General features: G+C 36.7%; 1 protein-coding gene across 1 annotated transcript in view; it reads left to right on the top strand.

The window, feature by feature from the left end:
- The first annotated feature begins 1671 nt into the window (after window positions 1-1671).
- Window positions 1672-21897, top strand: part of CFHR5 (complement factor H related 5) — a 28495-nt gene continuing 8269 nt past the window's right edge. Inside the window, exons 1-7 of the mRNA XM_041722427.1 lie at window positions 1672-1842; window positions 4577-4774; window positions 5926-6102; window positions 12152-12328; window positions 13590-13772; window positions 13891-14070; window positions 18110-18286. Coding sequence (XP_041578361.1) covers window positions 1785-1842; window positions 4577-4774; window positions 5926-6102; window positions 12152-12328; window positions 13590-13772; window positions 13891-14070; window positions 18110-18286 — 1150 coding nt within the window. The 5' untranslated portion in view covers window positions 1672-1784. The remainder of the gene's footprint in view (window positions 1843-4576; window positions 4775-5925; window positions 6103-12151; window positions 12329-13589; window positions 13773-13890; window positions 14071-18109; window positions 18287-21897) is intronic.

The raw sequence follows: 21897 nt of genomic DNA on the forward strand, positions 1-21897 counted from the left end.
CTCCCTTTCTACCACCCCTAGTTCGTTTCCCAGAGTTAGGAGTCTCTCGGAAAGTCGCTCTGAGCCAATAGGTGTGAAAGGGCCACCACGTAGGCTTGCTGTCTGCTGCGCTCCAGGCTTCCGTAGCAATCAGGACTCTCCTGTGTCTCTATATGGCGGATACCCTGTCCTGCTAGGCAGGCCACACTTCCCAGGAAGGCAGTTGAAAACCCTTCAGCTCTGCTTTTGGGGGGAATATTCCATAATTGATCATTAGGCTGATACCCTGTACACTGTTCAGCTCTCTCCTGTGATGCGCCTCACCCACCATTGCCCCATTGCAGGTCTCCTTCTAGCCTCAACACCTGCCAGGCCTGCTCATTGTACTCTGTGTCCTGTCCCCCGGCCCTGGGCTGCAAGGGCGCTCCAGGCCTGGGGAGCTCTGGCCAACCCCGATTACCTGGATGTCCTCTGAGTAGAAGGAGCCCACCCCTAGGAAGTTGTGCTGAGGCAAGAGCTTTAATCCGGCCACAGTGTCCCCTTTTGGCCTGGCTGTCTGCTGGGATCCTGATGTTCATTAGCAACCAGGGGGACCCCAGGTATCTGTGACTTGAGAGTGCCCTGGTCAGCACTTCTGGTCCCACTCTGCCCCTAATGGGAAAGTGCATCTTTGCATGGATTAAGCTTGGAATTAGACGGAGGCTTCATGCCCCCAACAGCCCCCCCCCCCCCAGCAACCTGGCCCTTGCTGTCATTCCCCATCTCAGCACATGCAGTACACACTCTGATTTCTGTCCCTGGGCAGCTGAGGCTTTCCAGGCCTGTGGAGCTGGGGTTGATCCCCAGCAGCTTCACAGGAGGAAGTTTCTAACCCCATGACGTTTGCTCAGAGGCAGCCGCTCGTGTGGGTGACAGGCCCCATGTGGACTGGCTGCTGGATGGGGTCCCTGGCTTTTGCTGCTTCACCAAGGCCCCAACCATCTGGTTTGCCTCTGGTGTGGAGAAACCTTTCCTCGGAAAGTTGCTTCAAGCAGGACAGCTACAAACGGCAGCCGTCTGCATGCAGAGTAACTGCTTGGTAATCCACTTTTCTTTAACAAACATTTCTCAACAGTACGCTCTTTGGCCAATTCACAGGAACTATACATGGTCATTTTCTTTAAAAATAATTTTGTCCAGTTTTATTTCTGCCTTTTGGAGAGGGAATCTATCAGACTCCTGTGCTTGCCATTCTTGCGGTCCCACCTAAGGGGGTTTGAAATATACTTTGTTCAAAAAAATTTTTGGAAGCATTACTGGGCAAAATTGTCCTTGACTACATTTTAAACATATCTACAAACATATAACAACTAGGGAAGAGGGAAGCTAATTCTTGGTGCCAGTTGGAAGAGGAATTTATAATAACTAAAGATGGATATGGTAGTAAAATGAGGCCTGAGGCCCTTCTGAAACAGCTGACCTCCTGGCTGGCAAGGAGAGGCGAGGGCTCCATTTCTGAATGCTTCCAACTCAGGAACGTTGCAACTGCAGCAAGGAGGTTGCACGGCTAATATTCCGCTCAAGTGAAACATCGAGTGTTGAATTTAGAGTCTTGATGTGAAAACACTAATAAGACATTATTTAGTTGTTTTCACACCACCCTCTGTGAACTTTGATATTTACCTGAAAGTATTTCACTACACAGCTTCCCAGCAGTGCACTGTACTTTCAAAACTCGTGCATATAACCCCACAGGAAAGCAGGATTTGGAGCAACACCACTGTTGTTGGACCATTTCTAAGTATATGTGTTCGGGATAATCCAGCATGATGCTTTTAATTAATGCCATTCTGATCTTATGGATTTCCACTGTTGGGGGGCAAGGTAAGTTGAAAACATGAGAACAGATGTGAATATTTAGTCCCCCTCTCATATATGTGTGTGTTGTGTGTGTGTGTATGTTTTAAAATGAATAAATAGGTAAGAACATTTTGGATAAAGGCTTGTAATTTAATCTATTTTATCAAAATGTTTTCATACATGAAATTAAGAGAAAATAGGATGAAACAAGTCTTCTCTGTTCTCTAAGTTCCCACATACAAATAGCCACCAACTACAACATTTGGAGGGGAATAACAGGATGAAAAAGCTGCATATAATGAAATCGAAAGAACCAAGTACCAGTTGTAATTCTCCATAAACTCTACAATGCCACTGACCAGAAAAACCATCCCAAGAAAATCCGGACCCCTTCAAAATGTCTGCATTTTCGTAGGTTTGTTAACTGAAGATTTAAATATCACTGAACCAGGAACTTCCTTTTTCAATCTAATTGTCATTCAACAAAGGGAAATCTCTATTAGTAAAACAGTACTGCATATCCTAATTTTTGTGTATGATGTGCCAGTGAAATGTCAATGATTTATTTTCTTTCTGCTGTTGTTGCTACTTGCTTTTTCTGAGCTCTTCAGCAAATGTTGGAAGTGGAAGAGAATTGCACATCATTTCTTTTTTAAAACTATAAAAAAATAAAAATAAAAAAATAAAACTATAAGCCATGTCATACAATATTTTAAAAATGGTCTCATCTTATTTCATGTTAAAATTTAAAAATCATCATATCCAAATAAGTAAGCAAGCCTCTAACAAGATCCAGGACAGCTGATTAGACCATGTGTGGAAGTAGAGTTTCAGTCCTGTGTTTTATTGTTTGATTTCCAGGAATTTATTTTGCTATTTTATTGCTTGCTAATTTTTGCCTGTAATGAACATTCTTTGGGGGAACTTTCTCTTTAGCCCTAACATAAGAGAAAAAATAGAAGCAATAAAAATGCTTTACTTTTAAGAGCCACCCTCATAAGAGTTCCAAAACCTTATTTCTATGGACTTGAAACTCCTTTTGTTTGTTACTACTTTTAGCATTGAGAGACAATCACAGGAGAGCAGTTAGCTAATGGGGTTAAAAGTACAACAACAGGCATTGCTTAGTCTCAGTTAAAAATACCAAATTCTCTGGTTACACAACAGCCTCACTGAAGAACTATATAGATGGGTGTATTTGATATATTTCTTTTAACCTTTGTGTCTGGTATACATTGTTTTAAACACCTGTTAGAGATGGCATTAAGAGAGGATTTCTAAATGGGGAAGAGCAGAGGAAAATAAGTGTAAAATGTGAGAATAATATGTAGAATTTTTAACGACTCATAGCCCAGAAAAAGATATTCGAATTTCCAACTAGTCTTCTGGAGAACCTTCGGTGGAGCTCTGTGCAAAAGTTGTATAGATGCTAAATGACCTGTAAGTCTGTGTTGCTCTTAGATGCCAGTTGAGAAACCGGCCCCAAAGCAAAAGAAGCTTATTAAAGTCAACCTCATATAAAAATTCCGCATGATTTCCATAGTGAATATCCGTTGAGCAACGTATTACGCTGCACGCTGCAGCAAAGAAGCTCAAAAGTAAATGAGAACTCCGTCCCTCACTACTGATTCGAGTGTCCTTGGAGGAAACCAAAACATGTCAATAGATGGCAAGGCTATGTGTGTGCATTTGTGTATATAGATGCAATGTGTGCACGTATATATGTACACACATGTGATATACGTGTGTGCATATAAGGGCGTGGATTTATTTCACAGGGAATGTGGTCCTAAGCTTTTATCAGGATGTGGAGACAGCAGACATCCTCTCCTACTGGAGTTTGGAGGGGCTGACCGGCTAAGGGAGGCCTGCCAAGAGAAGTCAACTTTTGGAGCTCGCGGGCCTCCGTGTGCACAATAAATATTGCTAAATGTTGTTGCAGAATGAGCTTTCAAGGGTTGGTAGGAGAAGGGCAGAGAATGGAGGTGGTTATTCTGGGCAGCAAAGTGTATGTGGGTAGAAATGCTATCATTTGGGCGAGGCCAAAGCATACCTGGAAAAAGAATGACTATCAACATTGTAGGTGAGGGGCTTTTCCTCTGAATCTTCTCCAGAACTACCACGTGTCAAGTTGTTACGGGGCGGGGGACTTCAGGTTTCACAGGTTAAACACCACAGGAGTCACTGGTGTGACATTCTGTGCCACCTGCTGGAAAGTCACCTCTAGACAGATGCAAAAGGGAATTTTCCCAGTTAACTGGTCTGTGAGCTGAATTTCTGGAAGTGGTTTTCTTTATTTACCTAAGGCAAAACCAAAATCGCTTCATCCTCATGGCACCAGGAGGAACCTGACAACACAGAGGCTGAATCAGAATAGAGAAAGGAAAGGCCTTGGAGGCCCCGCACGATTCCGTCCCTGCCTGCCCGTCACGCGGTGTGGACCAGTGAGGGTTGCTGCTCCCCTTGGCCACCGGTCATGGATCGCTGTGTGGCATTTTCCTTCTCGAAGATACTGCAGAAGAGATTTGACTCCACGTGACTCCAAACCCTACATTTCATGTAGACACTAGGCTTTTCAAATATGCTTGTCCTCTTAATCAGAGATCATTTTTTGTTTTCTCCTGATTAGTACACCAGAAAGCACATAAGGTAAAGGAATTTGAACTAGATGAAAGGAAAAAAAAAATCAATGAGATGATTAAAATAGGACTTAATGATTCACTGATGTAGGTTAATTCTACCGTTTTATTTTTTGCAGGGCCTTTCCATTGCGATTTTCCAAAAATAAACCACGGAATTATATATGGGAGAGAGGACTCTGAGGCGTTTTCCCCAGTTCCTGTTGGGACAATTTTTTACTATTCTTGTGAATATAATTTTGCATCTCCTTCTCGATCCTTTTGGACTCGCATAATGTGCACGGAGGAAGGATGGTCACCGACACCCAAGTGTCTTAGTGAGTAAATGGCCTATCAGTAGATGTGGCCGTGTCATTGAGCAGCTAGACATGTGCCAGATGGGACATCCGGCTCTTGGCCCACCAGCACAGGGGATCAGGACTAGCCAGTGAAGAGAGTGTCCTTTCTTGAGGAGCCTTTTCTGAAAACTAATTGAAGAACATGTGACCTTTCTTGTGTTACCTAGAAGTGCTTTAAACATTTTAATTTTAAAAACTGATGATCTATATACTTGACTATTCATGTGTAACGCCTAATATTTGCTTAGGATCGGCCTAGTCATATTTTTCCTTTAAAACAAGTCTCTTAAAAAAAAAATAAAAAATAAAAAATAAAACAAGTCTCTTTACATGCACATCCTGTTTTGAAACTTACCATTCTCTTGAATATTGTGAAGATGGTGTGAGTGTAAACATTTTCGCTGTCGTATTTTCCAAAAAATACGACAAAAAAATCATTCTTACGATGATGTCTGTATTGATTCTCAATGAATGTGAAAAGTAGACTCAGGAGAGAACAGATATATTAAGAAAAAAAGCAATGGAGGGGCACCTGGGTGGCTCGGCCGGTTAAGCATGTGACTCTTGATTTCGGCTCGGGTCATGACCTTAGGGTCCTGCGATCCAGCCCTGAGTCTGGCTCTGCACTCAGTGGGGAGTCTGCTGGAGATTCTCTCTCGAGACCTCTACTCCACTCCCCTCTCTCTTGCTCTCAAATAAATAAATAAAATCTTAAAAAAGGGAAAGAAAAAGACAATGAGAGGCAGAAAATATGAGCCAACAAAGGAGACAGTAATGGTCTTTCTCCTTCTGTTTTGGAAACATTTATGAGAATTAAGAGAGAAATGGAGATACTAAAATCTAATCTTGTGCCTAGAAAAGTTCATAAAAATAAAATAATTTCTATAAAAACCATAGAACAGAATGAAATGTTAATTTACTTCCAACTCTGAAATATGTGAGTATATTTCATATAGTAAATGTCATCATATATGTCATAGCATGATCAAAATTCTTTAGAAATTTTGTTTTATACCTGATTTCAGTTTTGTAAGTTTGCCATTCTTTTAAAAATATTATAAAAAGCAAATTTAATTTTTTTCTCTTTTTACCACTTCCATCTTGTACATTAAACAATTTTTGGTTCTTAGGACTGTGTTTCTTTCCTTCTGTGGAAAATGGTTATTCTGCATCTTCAGGACAAACACACTTGGAAGGTGACATTGTGCAAATTGTCTGTGATGTTGGCTACAGCCTTCCTTATAATGATGATACCATTACATGTTTGGAGAATGGTTGGTCTTCTCCTCCCAAATGCAACTCCACCAGTAAGTTAAATGCTGTCCTGTCACATCCTGACATGGGATGTGATTTTTTAAAAAAATATATCTATTGTCAGGGGTTAAATGTAGATTTCACTACTTGCTTTTATGTTTATGCATTTGTTTTTCAGTTCCAACTGAGTCTGATAGATATACAAATAACATAGTTTACCTGCCTACCCAAATCCAATGTGTGCAAGAGAAATATTAGACAACACAAACATTTTGAAGGCAGTTCCTCTATGTTAAAGTAACATCTACTTATCGTGTACATGAAAATTATGTTAGCTGGAAATAAACTTTATTTAAAATGAGTATAAAACTGAAAATAGAGTATTTAAGTGAACATTAGTCCAATCCTAGTTAAAATGTCTTATGACTAAGATAGTTTTTTATGGTTTTTTTATGTGTGTATATTAAATTCTTAGGCTTAATTTGATAAACAGTTTAAATTCAGTTTGAACAATCAGTTTAAATTCTTAGGCTTAATTTGATAAACAATCAGTTTCTATGTTTAAAATATTTTGTACCTGTGAACGTTATTTGCCAGTGGCTTAGAATTTGGAAAACACCTCCTTTGAGTTGATGATGGCATCTCTGAGACCTGTGTGAACACTTGGAATTCTTCATGTTTACAAATCCCTAGCAATCATTCTTAAGCCAGTTCGTGGAATTCCAGCCCACGCTTGCACAGCTTAGTACTCAACCAAAGACTCAAGAACACTCTTAAGAAGACTTCTCTAGCTCTTTCTCATCATAATACCCTCTCTCTGTTACTCTGCCCTGTAAATTCCACCCACCATGGTCTCCAATACTGTGATCTGCCTTCTCAATTCAGGAAGACCATGGCTTCTCCCTCCCTGCCACAGAGTCTGGAAAGTGCTTTCCAAAGCTGAAACAGTTGTAGACTGTGCTTTGGAGTTTGAATGATTTTTCCCCTTTTCTTGGTCATTACAGACTTCACTGAGTAGTTTTTTAGAGATATGTTTTGTACAGTTTTCTAACGTTTTTCTGTTAGGAAGTTACGCTGATGTCAGCTAATCTATCCTCTCAGGAAATGAAGTCTTCTGATATGCCCTTTTTTTTTTTTTTTTTGATATGCCTTTTTTTTTTTTTAAAAAAGGTTATTCACAACTAATATTTAAATTTAAACTTCTAGAAAAGAGAGTTTTTTTTTTTAAAGCAGCTTGAATGACAATACTTACTCAGTTACCAGTTAGGCCACAATTTCTTTTAATTACAAGGGGCTTAAACATGATTAGTCTTTGCAAAAAAAATTTTAAAAACACGCTTATTGATTTCCTACCTGAAATGTCCAGTGGTGGAACAGGGCTCATAGTTTATAAGGCTTCACTTATGGTATCAAGATTTCATTGTCATCTCCACCTCAAGCACCATCTCTCCTCATTTTGTGGGATGATGGCAATTGTCAGTGCAACAATTGTATTTTAGAGGCCTGACAACTCAGTTGGACCAGTACTAACCCACACAAGCTGGCTCCTGTGTACATTTTGTGAGATTCCATCATTAGCCTTTGAAAAATTCTGTGTATCTAGGTTGAGTTTTGGATCACAAACACCATGGAGAGTCAACGACATTTCAGGGCAACTGGACTCCATGCATTCTGAGAAAAATTACCTCTGTATCCACGAGTAGAGGATCACCTATTTGAGCTAAGGTTACTGATCTATAGGATAAGTATTTTAAACTGTCTAGCTAACAATGATTCAAACTTCATGCTTTTTCCTTAAATCCCTATACTGTTTCCATCTGTTGTGGAAGCTCTTATTTTCACATTTCTGCATGGCCCAGGCTTTCTGAACAAAGAGTGCTAGCAAACTTTGCTAAAAAATGATTAAACAGCAAACATGCCTTGACGTTAGAGATGGTGTACCCCTCCAGGGTGACTGAGAGACACCTTTCTGGAGCCATCTGCTTACACTTCAGAGTAGTTAAAACCTTCCTCTCTCTCCCCACAAATTTGTCTCTGATCCAGAGAAAAGATCTCTTTCCTTTTCTCTCTTGCCAGGAGGATGGGTCAATGTGCCAGCTGCCCTGTAAAAGCTCCACATCTCTTACTTCAGAGGTTCCTTTCCTATGGCGCAAAGCTACTGCTTGAGCACAATCACATTGGGCTGTCCCTACATCTGATTAATGGAGTCAGATAGATTATAGATTAGAACTCAGAGAACTGGCAATATGGATGTTTGTGAATAATAACCTATTTAGCCTCTTGTCTAGAGAACTAATGTTTCCTGTAAGGAGGATGTATTTCCATATACATGTACATATACACACACACATTAGGTACTTAACGTACTACCAAGAGAATATATAGTATGCTATAGGTGGTAGATATATAAATAGACAAATTTATATAGTGGAATACTTATATATATTTTTAAATATTGCAGCTCATTTAGGAGTTCTTACATAAGGAGAAAGTACATAAAATAAATATTTACTAAATAATTCATAATGACATTTCCTAAAAGATAATTTATCCATTAGTACATAATGATAAAGGCTTTTGTCCATTTGTTGTATGCTTGGGATAACGTTAGAAATAAGACCTTGATTTTGGGGTTGCCTGGGTGGCTCGGTGGTTAAGCATCTGACTAGCTCAGGTCATGATCCCAGGGTCCTGGAATCGAGGTTCTGCATGTGGCTTTCTGCAGGGATCCTGCTCTTCCTCTGCCCATGTCTCTGCCTTTCTCTCTGTGTCTCTCATGAATAAACAAAATCTTTAAAAAAAAAAGATCCTGATTCTTAATATGCCTTACAATCTTGGGACATGCCAGTCTTAGTGAATGCCAGAAACAAAAGTAAGAGCATATGGTTTAATCTCTGACGAGTTGGACTATGAAGGCCATGATGGATATAAGAGCAGAAATGGAAGCACCACAGGCTCCATGGTATGTGGAAAGGATGGCTCATCCCATTTTGTCCACATGCTATGGTAAATACTTTTTGTTCTAGGAAATAAAAGCAATTCTGAATGTATTTCTTTTTAGTAGACTCAATTGAAAGATGTTTCCTAATGAACAGTAATCAAAATTTAATGTGTCTTCACATAGCTTTGAGAGACCAATGTTTTTTTTTTAATTTTTTAAAAATTTTTATTTATTTATGATAGTCAAAGAGAGAGAGAGAGAGAGAGAGAGAGAGAGAGAGGCAGAGACATAGGCAGAGAGAGAAGCAGGCTCCATGCACCGGGAGCCCAATGTGGGATTTGATCCCGGGTCTCCAGGATTGTGCCCTGGGCCAAAGGCAGGCGCCAAACCGCTGTGCCACTCAGGGACCCCCGAGAGACCAATGTTAAATATCGATACAATATCAGATCTTTGAAAAGCACTTAACCCACCCAAATAAGGCTGTTTATATGCCACATACATTATAATATTTATGAACAAAATGAAAGCTGTTTTCAGAATACCATGAATGCGAACTGCCAAATAATTCAAAATAGGCAAACATTACCAAAGTTATAGATTGCTATGCACGCTACAGCAACTCTAGATATTTTAATGCTTTGACTTTCATTCTTTTCCTTATCATTTGATTATTAACTTATAATTTATAATCAGAGCCTTGGTTTTTTGTCTGTTTGAGAGCAAATAAGCAAAATTGAATTTTGAGTTTCATGGCAAAATTGAGGAGGGGGTATAGAGATAGAGCCCTTGCCCCATACATGCAATACAGTCTGTCCCATTATCAACTTGACTTTTGTACAATTGATGAACAATTTGACACATCACAATCACCTGAAGTCTGTAGTTTATATTACAGAGTTCATCCTTGGGGTTGCATGGAGTCTTTGATTTAAATGCAGCACAGAGTGCCTTCAGGTCATGCCAAATCATACCTTTCCTTAAATACGGCTGTACATTTCCCCCCATATATATTAGTTTTCTACTGCTGCTGTCACAAATTAGCACAAACCTAATTACTTAAAACAATACAAAATTATTATCTTATAGTTCTGGAGGTCAGAAGCCCTGAAATCAAGATGTTGAACCACGGTTCCTTCTGGAGCCCCTAGGAAAGAATCTGTTTCTGCCTTTTATAGCTTCTCGAAGGCCTTTGCATTTCTTGGCTCACAGCTCTTCCTCATATCACTTCAACCTCTGCTTCTGTTGTCACCATTCCTGCTTTGCTTCTGACACCCTGCTCCCTTCTGTGAGAAACATTGTGATTACGCTGGGTCGACTACTATACAAGTAATTCAAAATAATCTCTCCACCTCAAGGTCTTTAACTTAATTGTATCTAAAAAGTCTGTTTTTCCAAGGAAGGTAGCATAATTGCAGGCTTCGGGGATTAGGACATGGACCTTTTGGGGAGGCCATTGTTTTGTCTACACTACCACATAATAACCGTTCTTGAATAAATCAACTGAAAAATCCTACATCAGTCAAGATCAATTATTTTCAATAGCTTTTAGTCTTTGTAATTGGATTAGAAAGGGAATATAAACAACCAATAAAGAATCGTCACACAAACTTACAGCAATAAAATACAGAGATACAGAAGTTCAACTTTTCCTAAAGCTGAGTGAGTCGCACTGCAGGGGAATATGCACAAGCTGTTTTTAAACTATTAAATTGCTAATAACGATGCATAAAACTGGCTAGTCCAAATAATACTTCTGGGGACCCATGGGTGGTTCAGCAGTTTAGCGTCTGCCCTCCGCCCAGAGCGTGATCCTGGAGTCTGGGGATGGGGGCTCCCTGCGTGGAGCCTGCTTCTCCTCTGCCTTTCTCTCTCTCTCTCTCTCTCTCTCTCTCTCTCTGTGCATCTCATGAATGAATAAATAAAATCTTTAAAAAAGTAATATTTCTGATATTTAATTAGAAAACATTTCATCAGATTTTTGTGATATATGCTTGATTTATTATTTGGTTGTTTTTTTTTTTTTTAAGATTTTAGTTATTTGAGAGAGAGAGAGAAAGAGAGAGCCCATGTGCATGAATAAGGGGGAACAGCAGAGAAAGGGAGAGAAGCAGGCTTCCTGCTAAGTGGGAGCCTGAGGTGGGGCTCAATCCCGGACCCCAAGATCATGACCTGAGCCAAAGGCAGCCACTTCACTGACTGAGCCACCCAGGCACCCTTGTCATCTATATTTTCACATGTGAATTTCCATATCTAATTTTATAAATGAACCACAAATAACAGATTAAATGAGAAAATACACACATATATTCATTTTAATCTGAATCAGAAGGTATTCATAACGCATTGTTTTTTTAGAAAGATATTAGAGATGTGGTTGGGTATAATGGGAAGATTCAGAACACCTAGAAGCAACTTGGCCATGTGTTTTTTAAAAAGTCTGTATACTAAATACAGTTCCCCATTTGTAAAGTTAGGAATTACTTGCTTTTTAATGTTCCCTCCTACTTAAAATGTACTAGACATATCTTGTTTGGGCCATTCTAGTTATTAACTTTTTAAACATGCCTATCATTTAATTAAATATGTTGCATTTTAGGGGGCATCTGGGTGGCTCAGTGGTTAAGTGTGGCTGCCTATGGTTCAGGTCGTGATCCCAGGGCCCTCAGGTTGAGTCCCGCATCAGGCTCCTCACAGGGATCCTCCTTCTCCCTCCCTCTGCCTGTGTCTCTGCCTCTCTCTCTCTCTGTGTCTCTCATGAATAAATAAAATCTTTAAAAAAAAATATGTTGCATTTTAATTTTTATTACTTGGAAGAATGATTTTCTTTTGATTTGAGTATGAAAACTATTCATGTGCTAGATAAGTTATTAAAATTTATTAATTAAATAAATGAAACAATTTACTTCATAAGTGATTGCTCAGGACTTATTTATTACAGTCCTGAGGATATTGTCATACAAAATTTCAACTTGCTATTCAACACTCTAATTCCTCTAAAGGGGCTTATACATATTTGTTGGGCATAAATAATTTGAGGTTTTTTGAAAGTAAGAATATAAGTGTCTCTGTGTATGAAGTCCTCTGTTATTTAATAGCATATGTTAAATTTACTTTCGCAATGATTATTTCATACATATTTATCTACTTTACTTCTATTTTAGATGTAGAATGTCCTCTTCCAGTTTTAGAAGCAAATGTAGGTGTTTATCCAAGAAGAGTAAGATACAAAACTGGAGAAGTATTGGAATTTTCCTGTGAACAAGGACTTACAGGAGTTGGGCCAGCCTCAGTTCAATGCTATTACTTTGGATGGTCACCTAGTTTTCCAACATGCAAAGGTCAATATTTATTTCAGAACTGATGAAACAACTTATATCAATTTAATATGTGTCTATATATTCTATTGGTCTTATATATATATATAATCTGACAAACTGCAAAAAAATGGTGATAGTAGTATTTTAACTGAGGAGGGGAAGAGATGCTGCTCCATAGATCAGTTATGTTTCCTTTATCAAGGGGTTGATTCTACCTCTGTTTTGAAATAGGTAATTGAGTTTTATAGAGCAAATTATAGTAGCTGGGATGAGAAAATGTTAGGGATTTTCACCCAAACTCCATAAAAAATTATGCTTTAAAAATATTGTATATATTTTATTAAGTAATCAAGAAGTAATCAAATAAATATATGAATTTTTCAATATAAAACAATGATTTATTACTTGCTTCAGATGACATTACTTTTTAAAAATATTAGATAAAATTATTTTATATATTTATAAATATTAACTTATACCATGGTATCATACCACATATTTGATAGCTATTTACTTTTATATGATATCCAGATTATTGAACTATAAAATCTTCAGGGGAAGAATATTCTGGTTATAATAACCTGCAAAATATTGGGGGTTGGGGCAATCAGAATGCTTACATAAGGAAAGAATGTAAGATGGCACTAAAAATTATTGTTAATTTAAAGAAATGCAGTAAGATGTTTTGTAGATGCAAGTCAATGTCCTTATTTCTTAGATAGGCATTCTGAAGAATTTAGAAGTAAAATCTCACTATATCTATCAATTACTTTAAATTACTTAGGGGGCGCCTACGTGGCTCAGTCAGTTAAGCGTCTGCCTTCTGCTCAGGTCATGATCCATCCCAGTGTCCTGGGATAGAGCCTCATGTAGGCTCCCAGCTCAATGAGGAGTCTGCTTCTCCCTCTGCCCCTCCCCCTGCTATGCTCTTCCTCTCTCACTCTACGTGTTCTCTGTTAAATAAATAAATAAATCAAATCTTAAATAAATTACTTTGCAAAAAAATTAAGTAAATTGGGCAAAATGTATTCATATATATCCAGGTGATCAAAATACATATTCATTTTTCTTTAATTAATTCAGAATTGTTTATAATAAAAAGTTAACATTTGAGAAAAAGAATAGCCAATACACTATGTGTGCTGTAAAAAAACAAACCTGAAAAAAAATAGGAATAGTAACATAAGAGTAATTTAGTTCTTGGCCAACCAAAACAGTAACTCCACATTTTGCCAGATTTATAAGACTCTTTAAGCATTATTTAACAGTTTCTTTATGACAGGGCAAGTACAGTCATGTGGTCCACCTCCTGAACTCCTCAATGGCAAAATAAAGGAGGCAAGGAAAGAAGAATATGGACACCGTGAAATGGTGGAATATGATTGCGATCCCTATTTCCTAATGACGGGGCCTAAGACAATACAGTGCATGGATGGACAATGGACAGATTTGCCCACTTGCACTGGTAAATAGATGTTAATGTTTAAACAGAACAGTTTAAACTTTGTACTTATATATAAATATGTATATAAAAAGATTTAAAATATTTAAAAAGTAACCAGATCTTTATTACATTTTCTTAGGACAAGTTAAAACATGTGACTACATACCTCACTTTGAGAATGGCTATGCCCAGTTCTCTATCCCTCCCTTTCGACATGGTGTTTCCATGAAGCTGAATTGCAAAAAAACATATACAATGATTGGGAATAATGTAATTACCTGTATTGATGGAATGTGGACTGAACTTCCTAAGTGTGTTGGTAAGAATATATTTCTTACTTTTGTATTTGATTGTTTATAATTCTTTAAATCAATAGGTATATTTACACCAGCACATGCTGGTGCCCATCAGGTATTAAATAGTTGGGATGTAAGACACTGAATTGTTTGCTCCTAATTACTTAAGAAAATGAATTGTTAAAGATTTTCATTGACCTATGAACACCATGCAAAATTACTGAGATACTAAGGGCTCTGTGAACCAAGAGAGTTTGGGACTTCTGCTTCAGAATAATATCAGATCGCTTTTTTTCTGGGTAGCTACTGCTGTATCCCATCTTCACCATGTAGTAGACTATGCCAAACTGATTTTCCTTGGCTTTTGGATAAGCCACGTTCTTTTAAATCTCTATGCCTTTCCTCATTTGTGTCTTTGCTCTCTTCCTGAATGTCTTTCTCCATTTTAATCACATGTAAAACTATTCACCTTCATGATTCAACTCAAAATTCACTCTGTGGAAAAAAAAATTCACTCTGTGGGTTCATTTTGCACTACTCACACTCTGACCTCAGTACTCTAGGAGAACCATATAGTCTCTCCACTGTGCTGTCTGTATATTTATCATATTGTCTTGTACCTAATGGATACTTGTCTTCCCATTTAGATTGTAACGTGCCAGGCCAGCAGGGTCCATCTGTATTGACCCAATCTCGAATTCACTGCCTAAATAATCGTTCACTTAGGTTTACATAAAGTATTAAGATTCTGTGTCAGTAACTCATTTCATAATTATTTTTGGTTGTTATTCTATAGGTTCCTCTTCCGGTGCATGGTCCACTTGGTATCAGCTTTCTTTTCCTGTCTCACATACCTGCACTTTACCTTCTGTTGGTCTAGACTTTGTCATACACAAAGGAAGTCTGTATAGGCTTTAGTTGACATTTTTAATGTCTCAAACCCTTTCTCATATCTTTTTTCCTCAGCCTAACCCAGTAGTAGGCCCAGAGAGGTTCTAGATGAGAAGACATTGAGGTGCTTTGATTCAAGTTTTGCTTAAAGCTGAAAAAATGGGGAAAAAACAAAGAAAATGTTGTAAAACATCCATGTTCCAGTATTCAGAATTTACATTTTTGATATTATTTGTTTCAAATGCTTTGTAATAGAACAAATCATTTAAATAAAAGCATTGAAGAAAAAGGGAACTATCCATTATCCTATCAACCTTCCAAGGGAAATTCCAATTGAGTAGAATTTGTATTTTCTATTCTACTTTTTAGTATGCGTATGTATGTATATATATATATACATATAAATATGTATATGTAGGTATATGTATATAAATATACATATGTACATATATATAAATATGTATATATATGTAAAGTGTGTATACATATATATGTATATATATTCTAAATTAGATATATATTTTTTAAAATGTAAGATGATATTTTTGCATCTTTTCCTAAACTTAAACAAAATTATTGTCTACTTGCAAAATGTTTTTCCTTCAACATTGTAATTTTACTGTGTTATAATCTACCTTAAGATTGTACCTTGTTTTATCACTTTGTTACCTTATTGGAAATGGAAATTATTTATTTTTGTCCTGATATAAAAGACATACTTCAGTGTTTCCTTAAGTATACATCTACAAGTGGAGTTAATGGACTCAGGTTGTGGACACTTTTTGACTTTACAAGGTACTGCCAAATATGTACAGAGGTCTTACTCCTCTTTGTCACCGCTTGATATTTTAATATTTTTGAATTGTTGCCAGGTCAATGGGTCAAAATCATTATCTCATATTTAATTTTGCTTTTCTGAATAATAGTAATATTGAGCATCAGTACAAGTATTTGTTGGCGGCTAGGATTTTCTCTTTTATGCAATGAGCATTTTTCTTTTATTTTGTATTTTCTTACTGATTTTAAGATTTATCTGAGTTCTGAATTGAATCTTCTCCTATTGTAAATGTTTTAAAGTATTTTTGCTTTATTGTAATATTTCTATGATGTCCTTCTCATTGGAAGCTTGTGTTTAAACTCTTACCAATTTTCCTTTCTTCAATTATATGTGTTTGTGCATACCTTATTGAGGAATCCCTTACTTTTTTAGGTGAATAAAGATATTCCCTTTTTTAAAGCATTAAGTCCTTTGGGATTCTACTGATAAAACAAATGAGATCTATTAATTTATATATTTGAAGAGTTATACTTTCTTTTTAAAAATTTTTAAAAGATTTTATTTATTTGAAAGAGAGAGAGAACATGAGTGGGCAGAGGGACAGAGAGAAGCAGACTCCCCGCTGGGCAGGGAGCCTGATGTGGGGCTAGGTCCCAGGACCTGAGATCATGACCTGAGCCAAAGGCAGATGCTTAACTGACTGAGCCACCCAGGTGCCCCAAAGTGTTATGTTTTCTATATGCAAGGTTATAATTTAATTTTGAATATTGGTTTTGTTTCCAGCAATCTTGCTAAGTTCCCATATTAGTTCTAATGATGAATTTGGACATTTTATTTTTATAAATAATTACAGTTTAATCTCTTTTATTTTATTGCTTTAGCTCATAAAAATACCTCTGCATGCTCCAGAAACAACAACCAAAATAATAGTCATGTAACCTGAGTTCCATTAAGTTCTGGGGTGTTTGGAGTCACCTCTTAGAGAAAGAGTTGGATATAGAACCTAGGAACTAGGCCTGGTCCCTGCTCTTCTTGTGCCTCTAATTCTTTTAACTTGATTCTAGATTTTCTGATTGGCTTGTCTATATGATTCTTCCACAAAAGGAGTGAAATCCATTTCAGATTTTTCTATCAGCCCACCAGCCTGTGTGCTCTGCTCTTTGACCCTGCATTCTAGCAGTCCTTGGGCTTTCAGCCATAATGCATAAGTATTTGCATGACCCCCCACCATGTCCTCAGATACCATTCTCCTGTGTCCTATCTCCAGCAATTCCAATATATTAAAGCCTTTAGTTTTGAGCTTTAAAGACTAGCAAACTTTCTGCTGCTATTCTTCAAGACTCTAAAGTAGAAAACCCAGAACCACTCTCTTCCCTCATCTCCTAGACTTTTGGATTATCAACTGGCTTACCCACTTCTGGGGATGAAAACTGTAGCTATTGCAGATACCCGGTCACTGCCCACTCATGATGACCTGCAAGGAGGGAAAGTGTTCCAGTGTTCCAGCTTAAGAACCTAGACTCTGTTATAAAAAGGTGTAAATTATAAATGTTCATGGTCAACAATTTTTATATAAGGGGAATACAGGCATCCAATCACTAGCATCACATAGGGAGGGTAAATTTAAAAATTGGAATTATTGGGGGAAAAACACATAAAAGGAGAGAAGTAGCAGAGCAATCTTTGTCTCATTATCCCATCCTTTGACATCCTCAGGAAAAGTTCCACAATGATCTATATATTTATGGACAAAAGGGAAGAATTATGACAATAAAAACCACCTAGACAAGCAAGTGGCTTATTATAAATGCATGTTCTTAGTGTTGTCATCAGGGGATTCTTTCTTTGAGCTTACTTTGACTTATTGAGTCAGGGTCTTTACTAAGCTTCTGAAATGTGGGAGTAATTGAGCCTAAAGGGACATCCAGATTTATCTCTCCTAATACTATACTTCCCACTGCATCACCTCTTTATTATTGAAATGTTTTGAAAACATTTCACATAATTTAGTAGAAAACAATCACGTAAGAATGTCCTTTCATGGCCTTTAAAAATTAGGCTGAATGAAGTTTCATAAGGACTGTCCTCCAGTCAAAACCCTTGATCAGACCAATCCATCTTGCACTCCTATTTCCCAAAAGACTTAGACATATTTTTCTGTCACTCAAAGATGGAACACAGATTTTTATTTCATTTTTCAATTTTCAATAGCATAGTCTGTGCAATGAAATTAAGAATAGCTTTTTGTGATATTGCTTGAAGGCATCAAACGTAATTTAATTGTACCATTAATATTTCAGATATTTTATTTGAAATAATTGCTAGTTTCTGCTCAATATTCTTATCATGTATGAATATCTTCCTTTTTTTAAAAATATCTTCCTTTTTTATAGCAACTGACCAACTTAAGAGTTGCAGAAGGCCAGTGTTTTCTGCAGGAATACTGATGTATCCACATAGGAATAAATTCAATCACAGTACCAGAGTAATTTTCAGATGTTTGAAGAATCTTGAATACAAGCAAACAGTCTGCATAAATGGTCAATGGCATCCTAAACTACACTGCAAAAGTAAGTTTTGTTTTAAAGATTCTGTAGACCTTGTTACATCTTTATCAGAAAATTTCTCTTGTAATTAGTATGTGTTTTTAAATTAAATTATTGTAATATGTAATTTTTTAAAAGATTTTCTTTATTTGAGAGAAAAAGAGAGAATATGAGGGGGGGATGGGGAAGGGTGAGAGAGAAAAGAGAAGCAGACTGCCTGCTGAGCAGGGAGCCTGATGTGGGGCTCCATCCCATTACCCCAAGATCATGACCTGAGCTCAAGGCAGACACTCAACCAATTGAGCCACCCAGGTGCTCCAATATGTAATTTTTAAGTTGATGGTGAAGTTAGAAACTACTAATAACACTATTTTCAGACAAATATTACCATTTAAAAACACTTGCCTTCTGGTAAGGCTGATGGAGTAAATCCATCTTTATTGCAATCTCTTGAAATCATAAAAGACAAAAACTGTAAAAAATAGAACAAAAACTGAATCTTCAATGACATTAGGAAATAACTAAAACCCAAATGACCTTGTGAAGGATAACTAACAGATATTATAAATTCTGGATCAAAAATAGAAAGTAGGCTGGGAAGAAAAATGATCTGATTAAGAAATTATTTTCCTAAGATTAAGTCTCATATTCCTCAAAGGCTTATTTTCAAATAATTTGAGCAATAGAATTGTAAATTACAATTATAAAGTGGGCACCATGTTAAATTAAACCAGATATAGAGAAGATAGAGTACTTACAGAGAAATGACAGTAGAGAAAATAGAGTAGACTTTAGACTTCTCACCAACAATATAAGAAGCCAGAATAAACCACCTAATATCCCCAAAATGCTTAGAGAAAGTAATTGGAAATCAATTGTTTTCTAGAACAAAATTTTTCATTGATTACAAAATAAAGACTTTTTAAAAAAGATTTATTTATTTATTCATGAGTGAGAGAGAGAGGCAGAGACACAGGTAGAGAGAGAAGCAGGCTCCCTGCAGGGAGCCGGATGTGGGACTAGATCCCCAGACCCAGGATCAAGCCTGAGCCAAAGGCAGACACTCAACCGCTGAGCCACCCAGGTGTTCCAATAAAGACATTTTTAAACATAGGAAAGTTGGAAGAGACTTTATCACTTAAAAACATGCTTTGAAAGAAATCACATAAAATATGTATCAGCAAGATGAAGTATTAATTCTTAACAAAAGAGTGTTATATCATTAGAAATTGTGGGTAAAAAGTAGAATATATTAAATTTAAATAAGCAATAATTTCAAGAAGGTGAGGTGACTATTTAAAACAACTAAAATGTTATTTTTATTAAGCCTCTTTATTCAATATATGTTTATTTTCATATAAAGAAGAAATATTGTACTGAGAATTTCAAGAATTTTAAAGCTTTTTCTGTGCCCTTGGAATGTGTACTTAAATTTTACTTACTGTGCATTTAGTAATTCTCACAAGCTTCAAATATTAATACCTACAGATCACTTTCTATAACCACAAAGAAATAATATTTCAAAGTAATAATATTTATTTACCTCTCTACCCTTCATTTTGTGGAATACTTCCAAATGATTTTATATTATAGTATTTACAATACTAAGAACAATATGATAATTGTAAGAATATATAGTAAAACCTATGAGATGCAACCTAACCAAAATCTGGAGTGACATTCATAGCCTTAAAAAAATAAGTTTGGAGATATCTATCTATCTATCTATCTATCTATCTATCTATCTCCCCAAAAGTTAGGAAAAGTAATTTCCAAATATTATGAGGCAAAATAATAAAAGCAAAAGCAGATGTGAATGCAATAAAATATTTTACTTTATAGCTGATCCATGAAATAATACTAATTTTGGACAAGATTAATAAGCAGACCTGTCTAATCAATTCTACTCTAGTCAAGAAGAATAGTGGGCAGGTCCAAATAGGCATTTCTATAACAAAAAGCAGACAAAAACACAAATATAGGAAAAATAATATAAGAATACAATTTTGAAAATAAGGAAATTTAAACATAACTGAGAAGGAAAATACCATGAAAAGGGCATTTATAGGTCTTGGGGGAACCCTCTTTCTGGAGATTTCCCTTATCCTGGGGTAGTTGCCTTGACAAAGCTCTACCAGCCCTGGATTTTGAGTCCATTTCTCCATTGGAGTTATTTCACTCCCCACAGTTGACTTTTCAGGGTGAGCCCTTTTAAGAAAACCCATATTTAGCCTTTCCCATGGGTTCAATTCTATCCCCTGAAATTTGGAAACAGAGGGTATCACCAGGGCAGCCATGTCTTTAGGAGTTTTACCAGACAGACCACGTCAGTTAATCTTAAATTTTAAGTGTGAGTCAGAGACTATTCCCTGTACCATTATATCCATGGGAAAAGCAGTTGTTTAGAAGCTGCCTACTTTCACTTGGCTTAAGTTGGAGTTTCCCCTTTTCTCTCCCATGATAAAACATATTGAGAGCACTTTTTAAAGAAACTTTCCCTATTGCCTCTTTAAAATTTATTTATTTAGCTCCTCATGTTTAATGGTAGCGGAGTATATTTTATAATCTCTTGGCATGTGCTATAAAAGTTATCGTTTTACCTTTTAATTTATTTTTTGAGAGACAGCACAAGTGGGAATGGGATGAGGATGAAGGGTGGAGGAATAGGGACAGGGAGAGAGAGAGAATCTCATGCAGACTCCATGCTGAGCATAGAGCCTGACATGGGGCTCCATTTCAGGACCCTGAGATCATGACCTGAGCTGAAATAAAGAATCGGCTACCCGACTGGCTGAACCACCCGGGCACCCCTGTCATCTCACTTTAAATCTTGGTATAATTGAACTTGGAAGAATAGGCAAAGGAAATAAGAATATTCTTTTAATACCCTCTGTTGTATATACAAACACATATGGATCTCTAAATATCATAGTTCATGAAAAAAGCAAGTTGCCTTATGATATGCTATAGCATAGCCTTTATGAATGCTAAAAAATAATTTTACAGACACTAATAATATATTAAATGTAGATTCACATGTATGTGTTTAGAGTAGAAAATAAAAATTGGAAATTACCCACATTTGGTAAGGTAGAAGAAAAAATGATGAAACTAGAATAGCAAAAGTAACTTTATTATAACTATAGAATTTAGTTTCTTTTATTAAGAAAAGGGAGAAGACAATGTTACTTATACCCTGAAAACAAGAAAAATCCAGATAAACTATAAAATTACAGTTTTTAAAAACCAGTCCATCAGAGAGCTAAGAAACGAATGAATGAAATTCCAGGCAATAATATTCTCTCCAAGGGAAAAAGAAAGTCATGTTGCTGCTTTCATCCCTCCTGGAACAGTGGGAGGATGAAAAAGCCATCAGAAACATAAAATAAGTAAAATAGCAGAGTTTTACAAGAATATTTACAAGTGGAATGAAGGCTGACATGACTCTTAAAATTTCCAAGAGCCAGGAAATAAAATACATGTGTCAGTCTTTTCTGAGTGCCCTGTTAACATCTAAAATTGAAATAAGGCATCCAGGATGTCTGTCTCCCCTCACCATCAGCGTTGAGATGACTTCAGAATGCTCACTTCTCTTACCCTTGAGTTCTCTTTGGAGTCCTGAGTTCCCTTTCCAT

The sequence above is a fragment of the Vulpes lagopus genome, chromosome 1 (assembly GCF_018345385.1).
Source record: "Vulpes lagopus strain Blue_001 chromosome 1, ASM1834538v1, whole genome shotgun sequence".
Taxonomy (NCBI): domain Eukaryota; kingdom Metazoa; phylum Chordata; class Mammalia; order Carnivora; family Canidae; genus Vulpes; species Vulpes lagopus.